At 41.9% G+C, this 24,185-nt stretch overlaps 1 protein-coding gene across 1 annotated transcript in view; it reads right to left on the reverse strand.

The window, feature by feature from the left end:
* ADAMTS3 (ADAM metallopeptidase with thrombospondin type 1 motif 3) overlaps positions 1 to 24,185 on the reverse strand; it is a 377,062-nt gene that overhangs the window by 56,232 nt on the left and 296,645 nt on the right. Inside the window, exons 14-15 of the mRNA XM_069743515.1 lie at positions 14,494 to 14,627; positions 14,274 to 14,397 (exon numbers count right to left, since the gene is read on the reverse strand). Coding sequence (XP_069599616.1) covers positions 14,274 to 14,397; positions 14,494 to 14,627 — 258 coding nt within the window. The remainder of the gene's footprint in view (positions 1 to 14,273; positions 14,398 to 14,493; positions 14,628 to 24,185) is intronic.

Here is a 24,185-nt window from a genome sequence, read left to right on the forward strand (position 1 = left end):
CAGAACTGAATTGGATTGAAGTTGGTGACTGATTTATGCAGCCTTATTTCCATTTTTCAACCTTTCATTTACCTACCACATCTCTTCCCTCATTACATTTAGACTGTAAGCTATTATTGGCAGCGACCTTTCTCCTTATGTATTTTTGGATGCTGTCTGGTATTCTACCTCTGCAGAATATATTGTTGTGGTACAAATAAAGATCAATATAATAATTCAACTCAACAAAAATGGACCGTTGATCATAAAAAAGCTGCAAAACGTTGACAAAAATGAAATATAAATAAACTAATTGTAGGTCTGATATCTGCATGTCATGACAGTGCTAAAGCAGCCATCTACTGGACAAGTATTACAGCAATGTACAGGAAACTGTTTTTCTTGAGTTATAACAAGAAGCATTTTTAATCTGGATATTTCTGGCGTTACTCTATTAAGCCTTCACAATTAGATGGCAGCTATATATGTAGGAATGATTCTTTCTGTGGCCAGCTAAATTTGCATTAATGAAATAATTGCAAAGTTCAATGATATTATCGTTACACAATCTCATTCATGTTGAAGCCCTGCGGCACACAAATTAAAATTATCCCATCTCGGAGACTTCTATCTTGCCTTATAAGAGTGCGATACTTGTAGGAAAGCACACTGGGAAATGTAATAATAAGAAAATGTATCTACAGTATTTCCATCCAAATACCCTGCTACTGCTGTCAGTGATGTCCGATCCAAAAATGAAGTCAATGTGCAATAACCCAGCCAAATTACGGTATACCATGGATTACACAATGTTCAAACAAGAAATTCTGATATAGATGTAGTGTTAGACAGGTTGATCAATAATTTGACAGATGGGAGAGATACTTTGATAGATTAGCTACTTTGTCTATCAACATTTTCATTTTCAGTCTTCTGTCATAGGAAGGAAAGAATAATGTCACAGATATATATAGAGGTAATATTGCCTATATCTGGAGATGCAGTTCCAACAAATTAAGTGGGCCACCCATTAAAAATGGAATCATGGACATGAAGAAAAATTTACTATAACATTTGCAGACTTATGACTATTAATGAAAGCACATCATAAGACAGACATGAGTTCCATGTTCGAACAATCCTTTAATATTGAGCTGACCAAAATTTTCCCTGTTGGGACTCTTGAGTAATCCGTTTAATCTGCAGGGAAACTTTCCATTAAGCATTATGGAGAAACTAAGCATTATACAGTGCCATTCAAAAAAATGAGTTGTTTTTGTAATGCAGGACAGAAGAAGGATCTCCAGTCCAAGAGGAGATATCTTGTATCTCTGGAAAATTTGGCCCAAATATAAGGATCCTGATTAGGGGACCTTCTAACATTAGCTCAGAATTCCCTAAAGGGACATATAAAAATGGGTTTTCTAGACTGGACAAACCTTTTAATAACGTAAGCCTATTTATATTTACAATTCACAGCTGTCACTTTTCCATGCAAGCATAGCGACAGTACCACATATTATGACTATGCAGTTGAGCAGGTTAACAAAATGCATAGTCAAAGGGAATCTATTAACTATATCTCATAGCAGGTAGTTCAGTACTAATATGATGAGTGTCTAATCCTAGAGACACCAAGAATCAGCTGTTCAGTTGGCACCTAATATACCTGTACGCTTTCAGCCAAACTGGAAAGTAAGTGTCAAGTTTGGAACTAAGACACACTTCTGAGCTCGCTCCAAATATTTCCGCAACACTAAGGTACTTTACCATAATTTTTGTGGCTGCCAACTTTCAATTCAGCTCAGTTATGACACAGTGTAATTAATTGCCATGACAATGGTGGTACTTCAGTGTTCTGTTCTCTGGCTCCACTTCATCTCCTCTTCCTCTCACTGTCGGGGTACCTCAGGGCTCAGTTCTTGGCCCCCTTCTCTTCTGTCTCAATTGGACAGATCATCAGCAGATTTGGCTTTCAGTACAATCTTTATGCCGATGACACACAACTATACACATCCACCCCTGACATTACCCCCGCTGTACTACAGAACGCCACTGACTGCCTGTCTGCAGTCTCCAACATCATGTCCGCTCTCTATCTGAAACTCAACCTCTCCAAAACTGAACTTCTTCTGCTCCCGCCGTCTACTAACCTCCCTAAACCTGACGTTTCCCTCTCCGTGGGTGGCACCATAATAACACCCCGGCAGCAGGCGCGCTGTCTGGGTGTTATGTTTGACTCCGATCTCTCCTTCACCTCCCATATACAATCTTGTGCCCGCTCATGCCGCTTACATCTAAAGAACATCTCTAGAATCCGCCCTTTTCTCACCATGGAAACAACAAAAACCCTCACTGTCACCCTGATCCACTCCCGCCTGGACTACTGTAACGCTCTATTAATTGGCCTCCCCCTTACTCGACTTTCCCCTCTCCAGTCTATCCTTAATGCAGCAGCCAGGGTCTTCCATCTGGCTAATCGTTACTCAAACGCATCCGCTCTTCGCCAGTCATTACACTGGCTGCCCATTCATTACAGGATACAATTCAAAGTACTTGTTCTCACCCACAAAGCTCTCCACAGTACGGCACCCCCATACATCTCCTCCCTCATTGCTGTCTATCGGCCTAACCGACCGCTGCACTCTGCATCTGACTTTCGATTAACCTCTGCACTATTTCGTACCTCCCACTCCTGACTACAAGACTTCTCCCGTGCTGCGCCAATCCTCTGGAATGCTCTACACCAAGATATTAGGACCATCCACAATTTGCATAGTTTTAGGCGCTCGCTCAAAACACATTTGTTCAGAACGGCCTATCACATTCAGTAATCAAAGTCATTTTATGTTTGTGTGTGTGTGTAGCCCATTCACTATCTCCATCTATCCCCCACCCACTGAGGATGGCTGGACCATCATTGTAAATACATCATTGTAAATACACACCTGGTCTTTGTATCTCCCCCACCTCATTGTAGATTGTAAGCTCTCACGAGAAGGGTCGTTTTATTTCGCTTTAATTATTGTATTGTTAACGTTGTTACTGTTTGTGTTTGAAACTGTTAGGCCGGCTTCACACTTGCGAGTTTTACGGACGTAAGAGCGCAGAAACTACGTCCGTAAAACTCGCAAAAAATACGGCACAATTATTCTCTATGCCCCTGCTCCTATCTGCCGTATTTTACTGATCAGTATTATACGGCTTTCTACGGCCGTACAAAATCGCAGCATGCTGCGTTTGTCACCGTACTGCGCAAGAAATACGCCAATGAAAGTCTATGGAAGCGTGAAAAATACGGATTACACACGGACAAGCAGTGTGACTTGCGAGAAATACGCAGCGCTGTTAGAGAGAAAAGCCGGTAATTCAGTGCGGTGTACAGTAAAATCACACTGACAGCTTACAGTAGAATAGGTAGAATAAATATGTACACATAGAATAGGTATATATATATATATGTCAGTGAGACACATATATGTATATATATTACTATTTTTTCCAGCGCTATACAGCTTGAAAGCCGGTAATTCAATTACCGGCTTTTTCTTTCTCCTTCCTAAAACCCGACATGATTTGAGACATGGTTTACATACAGTAAACCATGTCTTCTCTCCATTTTTTTTGCAGATTCCACACTACTAATGTCAGTAGAGTGTATCTGCAAAATTTGGCCATTCTAGCTCTTAAAATAAAGGGTTAAATGGCGGAAAAAATTGGCGTGGGCTCCCGCGCAATTTTCTCCGCCAGAGTAGTAAAGCCAGTGACTGAGGGCAGACATTAATAGCCTGGAGAGGGTCCATGGTTATTGGCCCCCCCCTGGCTAAAAATATCTGCCCCCAGCCACCCCAGAAAAGGCACATCTGGAAGATGCGCCTATTCTGGCACTTGGCCACTCTCTTCCCATTCCCGTGTAGCGGTGGGATATGGGGTAATGAAGGGTTAATGCCACCTTGCTATTGTAAGGTGACATTAAGCCTAATTAATAATGGAGAGGCGTCAATTATGACACCTATCCATTATTAATCCAATTGTAGTAAAGGGTTAAATAAAACACAAACACATTATTTAAAATTATTTTAATGAAATAAAAACAATGGTTGTTGGAGTATTTTATTCTACGCCCAATCCAGTCACTGAAGACCCTCGTTCTCTGAAAGAAAAAACATAATAAACCAACAATATACTTACCCTCCGCAGATCTGTAACGTCCAACGATGTAAATCCTTCTGAAGGGGTTAAAACATTTTGCAGCAAGGAGTTCCGCTAATGCAGGCTGCTCCTCGCTGCAAAACCCCGGGGAATGAGGCTAAAAATAGATCAATGAGCTATATTTAGCTTCATTTGCGGTGAGGCGCCCTCTGCTGGATGTTCATAGATCGTGGGAACTTACCTAGAAAGCTCCCAGGCTTTCTAGGAAAGTTCCCACGATCTATGAACATCCAGCAGAGGGCGCCTCACCGCAAATGAAGCTAAATATAGCTCATTGATCTATTTTTAGCCTCATTCCCCGGGGTTTTGCAGTGAGGAGCAGCCTGCATTAGCAAAGCTCCTTGCTGCAAAATGTTTTAACCCCTTCAGAAGGATTTACATCGTTGGACGTTACAGATCTGCGGAGGGTAAGTATATTGTTGGTTTATTATGTTTTTTCTTTCACAGAACGAGGGTCTTCAGTGACTGGATTGGGCGTAGAATAAAATACTCCAACAACCATTGTTTTTATTTCATTAAAATAATTTTAAATAATGTGTTTGTGTTTTATTTAACCCTTTACTACAATTGGATTAATAATGGATAGGTGTCATAATTGACGCCTCTCCATTATTAATTAGGCTTAATGTCACCTTACAATAGCAAGGTGGCATTAACCCTTCATTACCCCATATCCCACCGCTACACGGGAATGGGAAGAGAGTGGCCAAGTGCCAGAATAGGCGCATCTTCCAGATGTGCCTTTTCTGGGGTGGCTGGGGGCAGATATTTTTAGCCAGGGGGGGGCCAATAACCATGGACCCTCTCCAGGCTATTAATATCTGCTCTCAGTCACTGGCTTTACTACTCTGGCGGAGAAAATTGCGCGGGAGCCCACGCCAATTTTTTCCGCCATTTAACCCTTTATTTTAAGAGCTAGAACGGCCAAATTTTGCAGATACACTCTACTGACATTAGTAGTGTGGAATCTGCAAAAAAAATGGAGAGAAGACATGGTTTACTGTATGTAAACCATGTCTCAAATCATGTTGGGTTTTAGGAAGGAGAAAGAAAAAGCCGGTAATTGAATTACCGGCTTTCAAGCTGTATAGCGCTGGAAAAAATAGTAATATATATACATATATGTGTCTACTGACATATATATATATATATATATATATATATATATATATATATATATATATATATAGACAGTATATATATATATTTTTTTCTTTTTGGGACACATGGATCATTTCTATAGCGGTATGTTGGTTTTGCAAGCCTGCGAGAAAACCACGCAGTACGGATGCCATACGGATTACATACGGAGGATGCCATGCGCAAAAAACGCTGACACACCCTGCCTACGGAGGAGCTACGGACCACTATTTTCGGGACATTTCAGCGTATTACGGCCGTAATATACGGACCGTATTTTCATACGCTGAGTGTGAAGCCGGCCTTAAACTGTAAAACGCTGCGGAATATGTTGGCGCTATATAAATAAAGATTATTATTATTATTATTGGTCCTGAGATGGTTTTAGTCAAAACTAAACAGCAAATTTTCTCCCCTGTAAAATCTGTCTGTGAATGAGAGTATAAGACTGAAGACAATTCTAAGACAGTACTCTTGGTGTAAATATATCTATATGTCTAAATGACAATTGAAGTTTTTCTTATACAGGGTGCCAAATGCCCTTATACAACGACATGTAATATTTACTAAGCTAGATGCCACTCGAAGGAGCATTGGAGCTTAATGCAGATGCTTACACAATCTAATAATGCAATGAGCACCAGTGCTCCTTCTAGTTGTGGCTACAAGTAGCAAGTTATCTTTAAAATATATTTATGTGGGAGATTTAGAATTCTGCATTAAAAAAATTGATCAACCACTATAAAGATACAATAAAAAATGACTGGGGACGTGATTTGGGAACTAAAAATTACAATGGTAAGAGGTAGAAATTCTGTTTCAGCAGCCCTCATAGTTTCAAAGTCAAAACTAAACGGCCCTACTTGCATCCAATATAGACCGCAAAGGCACTACCAGCCCCAAAATGAGCCACAAACCATATTTTTGATACACATCACTTAGGCACATTAAAAGAAACTTTCCTTCACCAAAATTTGGTCTGCGGTGGCTGAGATTGGTTGGAAGATTACACCTCAACAGTAGGGCCACTGGTCTTACTTTCCTGAAGCAAGAGCATGGAAAACATTTAGTCAAAGTTGACCAACGCTCTCATCCATTGTCTGTCAAAAAACATAGACCATAGCTGATGACCAGTGCATTTGCTACAGACAAGAAGAACAACTACCCAGCAGGTGAGCACCATAGCCAAGCACACCAGTAAACAGAACATTGAGGTGGGAAAATTCTACCCAATTTGGGGAAGGACTGTCCTTTAATGTAATGCCATGCAATGTGAATGCCTTCAGTAGAACTAATACAAATGTATTTATAGCTACAATAATAAGCTATGTCATAAAAGTAATAGTCAATGAAATAATGTGATTAGAAGATACTTGCAAATTTCATTTTCCAGTAACTTGATCTCTTTTTGGCACCGCTTGCTTAATTGTTTTCCTGTTGAAAGAGGCCGATGACACTGTTTAATGACTCTGTTACCAGGAATGATTTAATATAACTATTCCAAACTCAAGACTGCATAATGGTGTTTAGTCACATATAATATTCTAATAGTAAGTTAGTTAACTTACTCATATAATCTTATCATGCCACAAGCCCGGTTCCTCTGCTGGCCAGCATCCCTCACAGATAGACCTGTGCCTCACACTGGAGACCATTTCTGTTGTCAGTTTCTGATTACAGTTACCGTAAGTCTAAAGGGGGCTACTAATTTTAAAGGGAACCTGTCACCTGAATTTGGCGGGACCGGTTTTCGCTCATATGGGCGGAGTTTTCAGGTGTTTGATTCACCCTTTCCTTACCCGCTGGCTGCATGCTGGCCGCAATATTGGATTGAAGTTCATGCTCTGTCCTCCATAGTACATACCTGCGCCAGGCAATCTTTTCTTGCGCAGGCGTGTACTACGGAGGACAGATAATGAACTTCAATCCAATATTGCGGACAGCATGCAGCCAGCGGGTAAGGAAAGGGTGAATCAAACACCTGAAAACTCCGCCCATATGACCGAAAACCGGTCCCGCCAAATTCAGGTGACAGGTTCCCTTTAATATCTAAGTCCTCCATTCTCTGAAGTGTATACAGAAAAGTGGGCAGAGGTATGTGCCAGCTGGCATAATAGGACTAGACTGGTTGGTTTCACATGAAGGGGTTCCAGTACTCTTTCTGCTGCATTTGCAGCAAGAACTATGCAATGTTTAAAAAAAACATGGCTGAAGCACATTCATTTTGGAAGCTTACGGTGATGAAATCATTTTAACCCGCCCTATCTGTAAGTTATATAATTTACTATGTACAGACCATTCATTTATATTTTTTCTGGAAATCACTTTTTATGCTAATAATTTATACATGGAGCTTCCTTTATATGTCCAACTTGGCAAAAATAAGGCTAATACAAACTGCTAAGAAATGATATTGCTCTAACAAAGCTGATTTATCAGGCTAAAGTTAGAAAATGACTAGCATGTTCAACAATTGTGACCAATGTGCTGCAGAGTGTGATAAGAGAGGGATGAATTTTTATTTTCAGAAACAAATGTAATAGTGTGAATGGATTCATTTTATCCTATATCTCAGCTCAGTTTCCTTCAGACACATTTTTCTACAGAAGAACAGATTGATTGAATGGAAGCTCTTCTGCAACAAAAAGCTTTGAAGAGAAAACTTGATGTGGATTATATAAGTATTAAAAATGCTGCATTGTTTAGGAAAAAAACTAAGGGATCTTGATACAGTGTTTATCTACCCAATTTTTCAGACTATAACTCAGACGCACGTTTTCTCTCCCAGATTTGGAGGGAAAATAGGGGGTGTGTCTTATAGTCCGAATGTAGCTTACGGGGGTGGTGGAGTGGAAGTACAGGCGGCAGAGTCCCTTCCTTAGGAGAACATTATCCTGAAGCTGGAGGCTGTGCATGTGCAGACTGGGATCTCGTCTGGGCCGAGATCTCAGTCTGCGCAAGCACCTTGGAGGCGGTCATTTCCCTTAAGCCCACGGCATTAGGAAGATGGCCGCCGGAGGTGGCTCTTGCGCAGATTGAGATCTTGGCTGGGCCGAGATGCAAGTCTGCAAATGCACCGCCTCCAGTGGCCCATGGCTTCAGGAAAATGGCCGACCAGGAAAGAAATGCACTCTGCTCTGCCTCACCACCGACACCAGGCCTGCGGCATCGCACCGCTGGGGCACCCACTTATCCTACCCAGGACCCGCAGCATTGCTCCACTTCTGCCGCCACTGGCTTCCAAGGAAAGGACCTTGCCTCCTGTGACCCTGCTCCATCGCCACCCCCAGGTAAGATACCTTAAATTCGGACTATACGATGGACCCCCATCTTATAAAAAAACATTTTCCTCTTTATCTCCAAAAATTTGGGGCGCATCTCATAGTCGAAAAATACAGTAATTCCTATTTCACTCATCAAGGTAATGCACTACACACGAATCTCATGTAAAAAAAAGTAACGGCCCCCTGTACTAGTTGACTGCAGCATCTTTAGGAGCAATAACTCAAACCAAATATTTCCTTATTAAATGTCTTTCCCATCCAGTGTTATTCTATACATCCCTTCCTACTGTCCTTGAATTCATGAGTGCAAAGAGACAAAGTTTATACAAGAATATTAAAGGGAATCTGTTACCAGGTTTTTGCAAACTAATCTGAGAGCAGCATAACGTAGAGACAGAGACCCTGATTCCAGAGATGTGTCACTTATTGGGCTGCTTGATGTAGTTTTTATAAAATCACTGTTTTATCAGCAGGAGATTATCACTAGAGGACTAGTAAACCTGCTGCCATGTAGTCCTCCATATTCATGAGCTCTGTATAACCCCACTACCCACCTCTGATTGGCAGCTTTCTGTGTACACTGCGCATGGGCAGAAAACTGCCAATCAGTGCGGAGGAGTTATAAAGGTCTCAACATTGAGATATGCAGCAGAGGTTTTATCAAAATTACAGTAAGCGGCTCAGTAAGTGACACATCACTGGAATCATGGTCTCTTGCTGACAGATTCCCTTTGACACTGCAGTCCAAATAAAAGATCTGATTATGTCTGTAAATTTTATAGTCAACATACCCTGTGCCACAATTCCTCTAATCTAGAGCTCTATATGCAGCTCCCCAAAATAGCCACCAATTGTCCGTGACTTCACTATGAATAGTGTTGTAAGTAAATTAAAGCACACTCCATCTGCCTCCGCTGCCACCTGTCAGGGCAGGCCAGCAGTCATTATTATTGGTCAGTAAGTGGTAGAGATGGAGAGGACATGTTAGTGACTTCTAAGACTGCTTTTCACAACATCTCGGAGGCTACAAAAACAACCATTGGGCCCTTGACGACTTGACAATGCTCAAAAACTTCTCATGAATTCTAGGCTGTACGGGGACAAGTCATCTGTCCATATTCTAACAATGAAATGTAAAAAGGTAATAAAGCGAGGTGATAATCAAGACTACAAATCAAACCAATATCTGAATGACCAGGTAGTGAGGAAATCTATATTTTTGGGGGCTTGGCATAGTGAAAAATTCATATTATCAACTGACCAAGGTGACCAAAATGAACCATCTCTGTAACATAAAAAGACTGCTATTTGGGCATGGGGTGCAGCAACTTTTCGATGTGGGTCAATTGAATGCTGGATAGAAGTGTTCAATAAATGGAGTAATAATTAGGTTCTGTTCACATTGACTTCATGTGTTCTCTTCTTCTGTGATGATGATGGATATGACCGATCCAAAACGTAACCGATTCCATATAATGGGTCAGTGGGGGTTCTGTCTTCCTTTTTACTGAAATTGCAGCAGACTACAAGATTCCAGCTGTTATAGGCAGCACCGTACATAGTATTAAAAGAGTGTGTCTGAAGCTTATTGTTAAACCCAAGTCTTGGAACTATGGCTGGAAAGTGCCGGAGACACATCATATCTTACAACTAGTTCTGTTTAGACGTTCCCTCTCATTATTTGGAACCCCACCGTCTTACCCTGAAAGCTGCACGTGACTGATTTAATAGACATTTTGCCACAAATATTGCATTTCAATAAAACAGACAATAATAAAAACGTTGGCAGAGTTCCCCAAATCTCTGCAGTTACAGTCTTGAATTTCATATATGTAGGGTTTTCTACTGGGATCATTATGTGGTCCCGTGTCCGATGCTATGATTTCATGTAGATATTGAACGTTGCAATCTACGTAAGGAGGAATAAAATAGAGCATAAGTGCACATAAGGCAGGACAGGCTGGGGCAGCTATTGTGCTTATGGGTCTCGCCTGTTCCTACAGCTGTTCGGTATCACATTAACCAATATATTAATAATGGGCAGATTCACAATGCTTTTAACCTGCAGATTAACCCCATATCTACAATAGCGTTAATAACCATTTTTCAGGTGACAGGTACTCTTTAAGTTTTATGCCACACTTTATTGTATGTGTATTCCTGATTATGGTGATAACAAATTTATATGTTATATTTATGTTTTATGGGTTTTATGCAATAAATACCCTGAATAAAAATAATTTGCTTTTGTGTCGACATAGTCTGAGAGTCATAACTTTTACAATTTTTCTACCAATGGACGTATGTCAGAATTTAAATTTTTGCATGACAGGACGTGGTTTATTGTGGTACCATTTTCTGGTACATACGACAGTTTGATCACTTTTTATTACGCTTTTTTGGGAATATGCAAAAAAAAAAACAATTCTGCAGTTTTTTGTTTATTTTTTTCAAATGTAGATTTTTTTTTACTGGGTAAACTTATCAACACCCCACTGTAGGGATGCCAATAGGCTGACACAGGGAGCACTCTCCCTCTTTCAAGCGTCTCATGCGCTGCTGACATTAATCACTTTGGCATATGAGGGATTAAACTACTGGGATTAGTAAGAAACTGGGGGGGGGGTGGTAGATGCAAAACACTAACTACAGACACACAAGATCTAGCAATAGCTGCTTCCTTATGGGTTCTACGAAGCAGTATAGTTTTTAAGTGGATAAACAAGAAAAAAAATATTCATTATTTGCTTTGTCAACAGTCGCATTTCCTATTTTGGGACCATAATTCACAATATGAAATACAGAGACATAATTACACATTTCAGTTTATATCGTAGCAAATTCAGGAAATATCACTCTTTAAGAAGAGATTTGCACAAAACTGTCAAAGCAGATATTACATCGAAAATTGCTATATTTAGCTTTATACAGATTTTTAGTGCTCTAAAAATGAAGCAACTTTACAAATCCCTTACAGCCCCGATACAAAACTGTGTTTTCATGGTTACAGACTACAAACAATACCTGTGTAGTCAGATCCTAAGGCTATGTGCACACGTTGCAGATTTGCCTGTGGAATTTCCTGTGCAGATTCTGCATTTGTTGGCAGAAAACGCAGGTCAGAATCTGCGCCTTTTTTTGGTCTGTGCACACGTTGCAGATTTTTGTGCGGATTTCTTCCTTTTTTAACCCCTGCAGATTTCTACTATGGAATGGGTGCAGAAAAGCAGCAGATCTGCACAAAGAATTGACATGGTCCTTTTTTGAATCTGCTGCATTTTGCGATTTTTCCGCACCATTAGCACAGCATTTTTTTTGCCATTGATTTACATTGTACTGTAAATCACTTGCAGATCTGCAGCGTTTCTGTGCGGGAAAAAAACTGCAGTTCTGCAGGAAATCTGCAACGTGTGCACATACCCTAAGGGTATGTTTCCACGGTCAGGAAATGCTGCGTGTTTGACGCTGCGTACAGCCGCAGCATCAAACATGCAGTGTCCAGATGTTACAGCATAGTGGAGGGGTTTCATGAAATCCCGTCTCCACTATGCGTTAAAATACCCAGGCGGCAGACCTGCGTAAACAGACATGTGGCGCGCCTTTCCAGAACGTAGCATGTATGTTTACAATGCAGCGACGCTCCATCGCCACACCGTAAATTTACCATAGACTATCATTAGATGCGGTAAAACAGCATCTAATGATTAGTCAAATGCGTAATAACTGCATAGATGCATCTTACTATGCATGTCTACTAATTTAAATATTGTCTTACCTGTTACACCGCCGGAAGTCTGCGTCCACTGCAGTTCTTGTGATAACTTAGCTTACCGCGAGAACTGCCATGCACGTGAACGGGGGTTATCTCAGGTCACCCTAGGCTAGTTCTCATGGTCAGCTGACCGCGAGAGCTAGACTGTAGGTGATCGCCAGAGAGCTCCGGTGGTCATCTACAAGCTCTGCTATGTCTGGATGTCAGGCATCCAGATGTAGCAGAGCTGGACTCGTCATGGGAGAGTCGATATTAAGGACTGCGTCGGACCAGGGAGAATACTGTTGGCTTATTTTTAATTTTTTTTTCAGAAGATCGATGGCTTCGCTTGGATTACCAGTGTAATAAAGATGGCAAAAATGTGTTGTGTTTTATTTCATTAAAATACTTTATTCTGCGTGTGTGTGTTTTATTAACCCTTTAGCAACTATAGGATTAGTAATGGATAGGTGTCTTATTACAATTCAAAGGTGACATTAACCCCTTATTACCACATATGCCACCACTACAGGGCAGTGGAAAGAAAGAGGCTAAGTGCCGGAATTGGCGCATCTTACAGATGTGCCATTTCTGCGGCAGCTGGGGGCTGGTATTTGTAGCTGGGGGGGCCAATATCCATGGCCCCTCTCTAGGCTATGAATATCAGCTTGCAGCTGCCTGCGTAGCCTTTCTGGCTATAAATTTTAGGGGAACCCCACATCATTTTTTGGGGGGTCCCCCTATTTTAATAGCTAGTAAAGGCTATGCAGACAGCTGCGGGCTGATATTCAAAGCCTGGGAAGATCCATGGGTATTACTCGCTTCCCAGGCTACAAACATCGGCCCCCAGTCGCTGGTTTTCCCACTCTGGACTTGAAAATCGTGCGGGAGCCCACGCAATTTTTTTTCATTTTTTTTCAATTAAACAGATAATGCGTTTAGGGCTGGGACCGAAGCGTGCAGCCTCATGTATTCCTATGCAGCTGAATGTTCTGGTCCGAGAGTCGGCGGCAGTGCCTGGTATTGAAGTGCGAGACTCGTGAGAGTTTCTCATAAAGTGTGACCCCGGCCTAACACAGTTTTTTTTCTATCTATAGACAGATCTATCTATCGATAGACAGATCTATCTATTGGTAGATTTATCGATAGATAGATAGGTATATCTATAGATAGATAGATAGATAGATAGATAGATAGATAGATAGATGGATAGATAGAAGGAATGAGATAGATACAGATAGATCTATAAATAGATAGATCTATCTATCCCATATCTATCTATCCATCTATCTATCTATCTATCTATCCCATATCTATCTATCTATCTATCTATCTATCTATCTATTTATTTGTCTATCTGTGTGTGTAATGGAGTGTGGGTTGGATAAATGTTAAAGAGGAGGTTGGATCAGAAATGACATCACAAATCTTATTTTTTGTTAAATAATATACGGTATCTTTATTTAGCTTACAAAAAAAACATACAAATCCGCATGAAAAAAAACGCATCAAAAACGCAGGTGACCTGCCAGTGACCTCTGATGCAGATTTGATGCAGATTTTACCTGCGTCAAATCCTAAGCAAATACTGAGCCAATCCTGACCATGGAAACATACCCTAAGGCATTAATCTCTTTTCTTCAACCTATTTTTCCCACTAACCCACAAAATTTAGAAAAAAGGGGAAAGGACACCTTAATAAAAAATGAGTCTGTTTCAATTCTGCAACCATGGAAACGCCTAATTTGACATGTCAAATGTGTACACAAAAATATTCAAATTCTTCAGAAAAAGACATTTGCAAAGTTGCTCATTTTATTTTCTAAACTTTTTATAAAAAAATGGTCGTACAAAGCTTTTAAGCAAACAAATAAAAAATCCCCTCTCAAATGCAATAATTACTGTACCAGGTTTTTTTGGAGTCCTTGTAAATGTTCCTTTCACAGTTCGACAATGGGAATTATCGCCTCCGCAGACACCACACTTATCTTCCACTTTATTGGAACCAATTTCCTTGTCACAGCCAACTTTCTACAAGACATAAAAATCTAAAATGTTTGTTTGCGTATTCAAAATGTCAGAAAACTTGCATTCGTATCTGGCAAAAATTGTAAAAATATAACTTACAACACACTCTCCTCTGACACAAATGCTATGTGGATCCTTATAGGAGCAGCGGGTGCCATCATGTGCGAGCTGCTTCATTGAGGCTATGTCTCCCGTCTGTTTAGATTGGCAATACAGCTGGCATCTTTTATTGGCTGAAAAAGCAAACAACATGGTTCAATTATTATTTTATTAAAGGTTATAAATGAAACAGAGTTATCTTTAGAGATGGATGAGAGGAAAATAATAAAAAAAAAAAGTAAAACTGTTCACAAACAAATAATAGATTACAGTTTACAATGTCCTTCTGCCAATGCCACCAACATTTTTCATCTTTCATTGATCAGATGCTACTTTAGGGGGCATTCAAAAGTTTGGACGATATCCTCTCTATGGTACAGGGTATAACTTCCCGATCCCTCAGGGTCCAACTGCTGCCTCTCCTTTACCCCTCCTAAAGAGCCCCATGTGAATGGAGCAGTGGTCTATCATGTACCCTGGGGCTCAATTCATTCTCATGGGTGTACCAAAACCAGCCAAGTGCAGGTCTCGATAATCTCTGACAGTGCCATTAAGAATGAGTATAGCATTAGCACGCATATACATTCACATGGGTCTCTGAAGGATCTGGGTATTGGTGAGGGACCCAGTGGTTGAATAGCCCAGCTATCAGAAAGTTATAGGGGATAGCTTTCAAATTTGAGAATACTCCTTTAAAGAGTAGCCTATGCTTTCTATTGAATCTGTACTCCGGGCTGCAAGTGCGCAGAGCAAGGAGCTGTGCGTTCCCATCTCCTGAGTTTGCTTGTATTAGTTATTCTTTAAGTTTAAAAATTTCTTACTAGTTAACATCTCAGGTTTAAAGGGTTGACCAACTCTGCTAAAAAAAAAAAATGTTAATTAAATGCATGTATTTTTAGGTAAAATTAATTTTTGTAATTAGCCTTCAATACAACTTTTGCACAGTTTGCCTTCCGTAGCCTCTGTGTTGCATGTATGCATCAGAGAAATCTGCTTCTTTCTCTTCCTGAAATGATCGTTCATTAAAAACAAAACTGAATTCCCAGGTAAAAATCTGTATTAAGTGAAAACAGATTATTACATTACTGCGAAAGGAGATGGTAGTTGCTACTAATGTGATTCTATGTAGAGGGAAGGTGGGAGGAACTTTGCCTTTAGCTTCTCTTCCTCTACTATCCACTCAATATAGGAGACTGGCTATTGGCCCTGTTCTACATCAGGGTGGCGAGCATTTTTATTGGTACCTTTATAGACTGTCTTCAATAAAATGGCGCCGGAGATCACAGTATGTGAACACAATGACTCCGGCGCCATTTTATTGAATTAATGTATTACAGCAGTTTGCACGCATCGGCCATAGGGATAGCACTGTGTGCACCCCCTGACTCCTGGCGCCACACTGCGCAGGCACCACCTATCATCCCGGCTTCAGACAGAAAGACGTATCCACCCCTGTATGTACGATGGCAATTGCTACTGATAAGCTTCTATGTAAAATGGTACTGGAGTCAGCATGTGTGCATACCGCGCTTTCTGGGACCATTTATATGAAGACGCTGTGTCTACAATTTCACATATGCAGTGTCTTCATGAAAATGGTGTCGGAGATCGTGGTAAGCCCAAGCACTGACTCCGGCACAATTTTAATGAACTAATGTAAGACATCGTCAAGATAGCAGTGCGCAAGCGCCGGCCATAGTGAAAATGGCGATAGAGTCTCATAAGTAGCAAGTGCCATCTCCTATATTAAGAAGATAAAAGAGAAGGAGCGAAAGGCAGAGCTCCTCCCACCTCTACTCCACATAGAACTTTATGAGCACCAACTGCCATCTCCTATCTCAGTAATGTTAACATCTGTCTTTACTGAATATAGGTTTTACCCGGGGATTGAGAATCTTGAAAATGGATGATCAGTCTTGGGAGAGATAGAAGCAGATATATTACAAAGTTTCTTACCTTCATGTGTACCATTGATTTATGAAAAGAAAACACCAGTTATTCTTTAACCCTTTCATGACCTTAAACATATCCATATGTAATGAAAGGGAAGGACTTTATGACCTATGATGTATAGTTACGTCATTGCTATTGTGCGCACATGATTGCCGCCGGGTGTTTAGCTATCATGATAACTGAAACCCGGTTCTCACTGCCAAGAGCGATATCGATTGCAGATATATATCGCAGCATTTAGATGCAGATAGCCCCTGGGAGCTCCCTTGCCCCTCCAATTGGCACCTCTGCGAGGGTCCGATTGTTGCCACGGTGACCCGAGGTCGTCATGACAACATCTAGGTCACCAGGCTATGAGAAGCCTGTTAGACCATGCTCAGCACTGACAGGTATAATGCTGTAGGGGACACCATAACACACTTACCCACTGGGTCTGCACGAGTGTCTGGGGACGTGCAGGGAAAGCCGGGAACTTCTGCTGTGACATGAGATGCTGCTGTGAGCATGCCTACAGTTGAACAGGACCTGCAGCACATGACCACCGTCGGAGAGGTTAGAGGCGGGGTTAGGTCCTGAACTCCCATGGATGATGACAGGAGCCGGGGAAGCCGAGAGAAGTGTCAGGTAAGCCGAGGTCAAATCAGACGACCGCGCGGTAGCCAACGGGAGAGATTGGATGTATAACTGACAATGGGCACAGCACAGGGGCGGGTAAATATAGCCCTTCCCAACCCAAAGAGAGGCCACATAAAAAAACCCTAGAAGTACTGCTGAAGAAATTCCGAACAAACCATGACATTACACCCCCTCTCAATGAGGGGCCACTGGACCCCTAGGCTTCTCAGGATGCCTGGCATAAAACGCCCGGATAAGACGATCAGCATGTAGAGAATGGGCCGGGACCCATGACCGATCCTCTGGACCATACCCCCTCCAGTGTACCAAATACTGCAAAGTACGTACGGTACACCCACCGGGAATCTACGATGCATCCCACCTCGCATTCCATGTGACCCTCCACCAATACTGGGGGAACAATGGCAAAGAACTCTCCTCAACAGTTCCCAAGGGTTTCAACAGGGACTTGTAGAACACGTTGGAAATTTTTAACGAAGATGGGAGACGCAACCTAAAGGCCACTGGGTTAATAATCTCCATAACCTCATACGGACCAATTAATTTTGGACCCAACTTGGCAGAGGGAACTTTGAGCCTTATATTACGAGTGGACAACCACACCTTCTCTCCAACCTGGAACGTAGGACACAACACCCTTTTCAGCAAAAAACTTGTACCTCCCCTGAGCCTTGGAGATGTTACGACGAACCTCAGCCCACAGGACCTTCAAATGCTGCACAGTACCCTCAGCCCCAGGACAACCAGAGTCCAAGCGTGAAAACTCCCCAAAATGCGGATTAAACCACTAGTTAACAAGGAAAGGGGACTAACCAGTGGACTGACTCACAAGACTTTTGAAAGCAAACTCAGCCAAAGGCAAAACATCACACCAATCATCCTAACTGGTAGAGGCCAAACACCGCAGAATGTACTCCAGGGACTGAATAGTGCGTTCGGTCAGCCCATTACTCTCAGGGTGATAGGCAGAAGAAAAGGACAATGTAATGCCCAATTTTTTACAAAATGCCCTCCAGAACTTGGCCACAAACTGCACACCTATGTCAGACACTACATTCATTGGCACACCATGCAGACGGACCACATGTTGCACAAACATGGGCTTGTTTAGAAAATCTGTCCACCATCACCCACACAACAGTGTTACCCCTGGAAGAAGGGAGATTGGTAAAAAAATCTATGGACAGATGAGTCCATGGTCTATCAGGAACTAGTAGAGGCACCAATTCCCCAGTTGGCCAACTATGAGAGCTCTTAGAACGGGCACAAACTCCACATGCCGACACAAACTTTTTGACATTAGTAACCAGCGAGGGCCACCCGGGTGGCCGAAATCCCCGGATGGGCACGTAACACGGACTCATGGAACTCCTGAAGGAACCTATGACGAAATTGCTCCGGGAAAAACAATCTCCCAACTGGCTTGGAACTGGGAGCAAGAGACTGAGCCTGAAAAATCTCTCTCTCCAACTCATATGAGATATCGGCCAAAACCACCCCAGGTTGAAGAATGGAGGATGGGGGTTTGGGAGGGGACACTGGATCAAAGCTAAGGGATAAAGCATCAGCTTTAACATTTTTTGATCCCAGGCGAAAAGTAATGGAAAATTGAAACCGAGAAAAAAAAAGCGACCATCGGGCCTGTCTGGGGTCAATTTTTAGGCAGACTTGATATAAGCTAGGTTTTTATAATCAGTGACCACAGCAATAGGATGAACTGCCCCCTTCAAAAAATGCCTCCACTCCTCAAAAGCCAACTTGACCGCAAGAAGTTCTCTACTGCCCACATCATAATTTCTCTCTGCTCAAGAGAACTTTTTGGAAAAGAAGGCACACGGTTTGAGGTTTGTCAGAGTGGCAGGTCCTTGAGACAACAATGTCCCCACCCCCACCTCGGAAGCATCAATCTCCACCACAAAGGGTTCAGACGGATTCGGTTGAACCAATACTGGAGCAGACACAAAACACTTTTTCAACTCCAAAAGAGATTTTACGGCGGACGTTAACCAGTTCTTAACATCCGCACCCTTTAACGTGAGACCAGTAAGAGGCTTAACTACCTGCGAAAAACCCTTGATGAATTTTCGATAGCAGTTTGCAAACCCCAAGAAGCGTTGCAAACCCTTCAAGTCACGGGGCTAAACCCAATCACTAATAGCCTGCACCTTCTTGTGATCCATGCAAAACCCCTCATTGGAAACAATTAAACCCAAAAATGATAACTCCTGAACAAAAAATGAACATTTTTTCAATTTTTTAAAAAGTTGGTTTTCCCTGAGTCTCTGAAGGACAATACGCAAATGTTGTAAATGGGTTTGACTGTCAGGGGAGTAAACCAAGATGTCGTCAAGGTAAATAACCACAAAGCGACCAATCAGATCAGCAAACAGAACATTAATAAAATGTTGAAAAATGGTCGGAGCATTTGTTAGCCCACAGGGAATAAACAGATTCTCAAAAAGACCTTCTGATGTGAGAAACGCCGTCTTCCACTAGTCTCCCTCTCGAATCCTTATCAAATTATAGGCTCCCCGCAAATCCAACTTAGAAAACTATTTGGCCCCAGACAATTGGTTACACAAGTCAGGAATGAGAATAAGTGGATACATGTTTCTCACAGTGATTTTGTTGAGGTCCCGAAAGTTGAGTCAAGGACGCAAAGCATCCTCTTTTTTCTTTACAAAGAAAAAGCCAGCTGCCACAGGAGAAATAGAAGGGTGGATATGCCACTTATGGAGACTCTCGCCAATATACTCCTTCATGGCCAGCCACTCAGGACCAGACAGATTAAACAAACGTGTAATTTAGCTCCAGGAGTTAAATCGATGGCACAATCAAAAGATCGATGTGGCGGTAGAACCTCAGCCTCACTTTCAGAGAACACGTCTTCAAAGTCCTTCAGGCACGCCAGAATACCTTCCAGACCAACAGATGATACAGACTTCAAGGACATATATAAGGACACAGATTTACAACAATTTCCCCAGTAACCCAGTTAATAACAGGGTTATGATGCTGTAACCAAGGCATTCCCAAGTCCAACCTCGCAGGCAAATTGTCCAGCACAAAATAACTTATGTTTTCAACATGAGCAGGGCCCATCTTGAGTAAGAATACCTCCGAGACATAGAGGATCCCCTTTTTGTTGAGAGGAGAGGAATCAATGGCTACAATTTTAACCGGAGTCTCAAGCCTAACTGTCCCTATCTTATATTGAGTCACCAGGTGAGAGTTAATCAAGTTGATGGTAGAGCCACAATCGGCAAAAGCCGTGGTAATGGATAACCCACCATCTACCTTCAGCTCCACCTGGAGTAGAACCTTAGAAAATGAGGAAAATTGTACCTGAGGGTCTGGGTAACTTCCTCAACTGTTACCCAGACCTAGCCATTTTCCGACGGCATGGCGGATGAAGGGTAAGAAGGACAGTCCTATTTCTAGTGTCCTGGAGCTCCACAGTAAAAACAGCTGATTTTCCCGGTGATCCCTCCTCTCCTTCTCTTTGAACGAGTAAGCTCCCACCTCCATTGGTTCAGCAGCCGATAATATATCACTTTTGCTGGTATATAATGGGGTTTCCATCTGCATCACCCTCTAGCATGGAGACTATGGTCCATGCGGACAGCCTGTATCATTGCATCCTCAAGGGAGTCCAATGGAGAATGTAATGCCAATGCGTCCTTCAGGTATTCAGACAGACCCCAGTGGAACAAACCCCCGAGAGCAGAGTCATTCCATGATACCTCTGCAGCCCATCGCTTGAACTCGGCTGAGTGCTTCCCCTGTGCCACACTCATAACCATGTCCTTAGCCAGACGCACATGATCAGGCTCATCATATATAAGCCCGAGGGCCTCAAAAAAACCCATCCACTGACATTCTTACAGGAGCCATGAGAAAGAGAATGCCCAAGCCTGCAGAGCCTCCCTTAATAAAGCAATTATGACCTCCACCCTCTGAATTTCATTCCCCGAAGAACGGGGTCGCAGTGAAAAAACAATTTACACCCTTCTCTGAAAGCTTGAAACTTCTTTTTGTCCCCAGAGAAGGTGTCAGGTAATTTTACTGGCGGTTCGGGTGTCATAAGGGAAACATCTTTGGCACTGTCACCCTGAGCCACAGAGGAAAAGCACCCAGCACAGCCTCAGCAACCTCCCTTTGAACTTGCTGCTGAAACTGGGCCAGGGTTACCTGCTTAATTAACAATTTTTACATCATCTGGGTGCGTGCTGGGAAAGCCGGGAACTCCTGCTGTGATGTGAGATGCTGTTGTGTGTCTGCAGGTGAACAAGCCCCGCAGGAGGTGACCACCGTGGGAGTTGTTGAAGGTGGGGCTAGATCCTGAACTCCTAGGGATGATGATAGGAATTGGGGAAGCCGAAAGAAGTGTCAGGCAAGCCCGAGGTCAGGCCAGAGGACTGCGCGGTAGCCAAGGGGAGAGACTAATAGCGAAGTCATTATTATGGGGGACTTCTATTACCCTGAAATAGATTGGGGAACGGAAATCTACAGTTCCAGCAAAGGTAATCGTTTTTTTGACAACTATGAGAGACAATTATCTTTCACAACTGGTTCAGGACCCAACAAGAAGGGGGGCACTGCTAGACCTAATATTAACCAACAGGCCAGACCGCATATCAAATATAAGGGTTGGGGGTCACTTGGCGAATAGTGATCACAAAATAATAAGTTTTCATGTATCCTTTAATAAGATGTATAGTAGAGGGGTTACAAGGACACTAAACTTCAGGAGGGCAAATTTCCAACAGATGAGAGAGGATCTTGGTGCAATTAACTGGGACGATATCCTGAGACATAAAAATACACAAAGAAAATGGGAGACATTTATTAGCATCCTGGGTAGGACCTGTGCACAGTTGATACCGTATGGGAATAAACATAATAGAAATAGGAGGAAACCAATATGGCTAAATAGAGCTGTAAGGGGTGCAATAAGTGACAAAAAGAAAGCATTTAGAGAATTAAAGGAAGTAGGTGGTGATGAGGCATTAAATAAATACAGAAAATTAAATAAATTCTGTAAAAAGCAAATCAAGGCAGCAAAGATTGAGACAGAGAGACTCATTGCCAGAGAGAGTAAAAATAATCCCAAAATATTCTTTAACTATGTAAATAGTAAGAAACTAAAAAATGATAGTGTTGGCCCCCTTAAAAATAGTCTGGGTGAAATGGTGGATGAGGATGAGGGAAAAAAGCCAATATGCTAAATGAATTTTTTTCATCAGTATTTACACAAGAAAATCCCATGGCAGACAAAATGACTAGTGATAAAAATTTCCCATTAAATGTCACCTGGTTAACCCAGCAGGAAGTACGTCGGTGTCTAAAAATCACAAAAATTGACAAATCTTCGGGCCCGGATGGGATACACCCCCGAGTACTGCAGGAACTAAGTACAGTCATTGATAGACCATTATTTTTAATCTTTAAAGACTCCATAATAACAGGGTCTGTACCACATGACTGGTAAATGTGGTGCCGATATTCAAAAAGGGGACAAAAACTGAACTCGGTAATTATAGGCCAGTAAGCTTAACCTCTACTGTGGGTAAAATCCTGGAGGGCATTCTAAGGGATGCTATACTGGAGTATCTGAAGAGGAATAACCTCATGACACAGTATCAGCACGGGTTTACTAGGGACCGTTCATGTCAGACTAATCTGATCAGCTTCTATGAAGAGGTAAGTTCCGGACTGGACCAAGGGAACCCAGTGGACGTAGTGTATATGGACTTTTCAAAAGCTTTTGATATGGTGCCACACAAAAGGTTGATACATAAAATGAGAATAATGGGGATAGGGGAAAATATGTGTAAGTGGGTTAAGAGCTTGCTCAGGGATAGGAAACAAAGGGTGGTTATTAATGGAGCACCCTCGGACTGGGTCATGGTTAGCAGTGGGGTACCACAGGGGTCAGTATTGGGCCCTCTTCTTTTTAACATATTTATTAATGACCTTGTAGGGGGAATTCAGAGCAGAATTTCAATATTTGCAGATGACACTAAACTCTGCAGGGTAATCAATACAGAGGAGGACAATTTTTTTATTACAGGATGATTTATGTAAACTAGAAGCTTAGGCTGATAAATGGCAAATGAGCTTTAATAGGGATAAAAGTAAGGTCATGCACTTGAGTAGAAGTAATAAGATGTATAACTATGCGCTTAATTCTAAATCTCTGGGCAAAACCGTCAATGAAAAAGACCTGGGAGTATGGGTGGATGACAAACTCATGTTCAATGGCCAGTGTCAGACAGCTGCTACAAAGGCAAATAAAATAATGGGATGCATTAAAAGAGGCATAGATGCACATGAGGAGAACATAATTTTACCTCTATACAAGTCACTAGTTCGAACACACTTAGAATACTGTGCACAGTTCTGGTCTCCGGTGTATAAGAAAGACATAGCTGAAATAGAGCGGGTGCAGAGAAGAGCGACCAAGGTTATTAGAGGACTGGGGGGTCTGCAATACCAAGATAGGTTATTACACGTGGGGCTATTTAGTTTGGAAAAACGAAGACTAAGGGGTGATCTTATTTTAATGTATAAATATATGAGGGGACAGTACAAAGACCTTTCTGATGATCTTTTTAATCATAGACCTAAGACAGGGACAAGAGGGCATCCTCTACGTCTGGAGGAAAGAAGGTTTAGGAATAATAACAGACGCGGGTTCATTACTGTAAGAGCAGTGAGACTATGGAACTCTCTGCCATATGATGTGGTAATGAGTGATTCATTACTTAAATTCAAGAGGGGATTGGATAGCTTTCTTGAAAAGTATAATGTTGCAGGGTATATATACTAGATTCCTTGATAGGGCGTTGATCCAGGGAACTAGTCTGATTGCCGTATGGGGAGTCAGGAAGGAATTTTTTTTCCCAAAGTGGAGCTTATTATTTGCCACATGGTTTTTTTGCCTTCCTCTGGATCAACATGTTAGGGCATGTTAGGTTAGGCTCTGGGTTGAACTAGATGGACTTAAAGTTTTCCTTCAACCTTGATAACTATGTTACTATGTTACTATGTAAGAGACAAGGCAAGGTCAGAAACCAGAGAAAGACACGAGGTACCAGAAG

Source organism: Ranitomeya imitator, chromosome 1 (genome assembly GCF_032444005.1).
Source record: "Ranitomeya imitator isolate aRanImi1 chromosome 1, aRanImi1.pri, whole genome shotgun sequence".
NCBI lineage: Eukaryota > Metazoa > Chordata > Amphibia > Anura > Dendrobatidae > Ranitomeya > Ranitomeya imitator.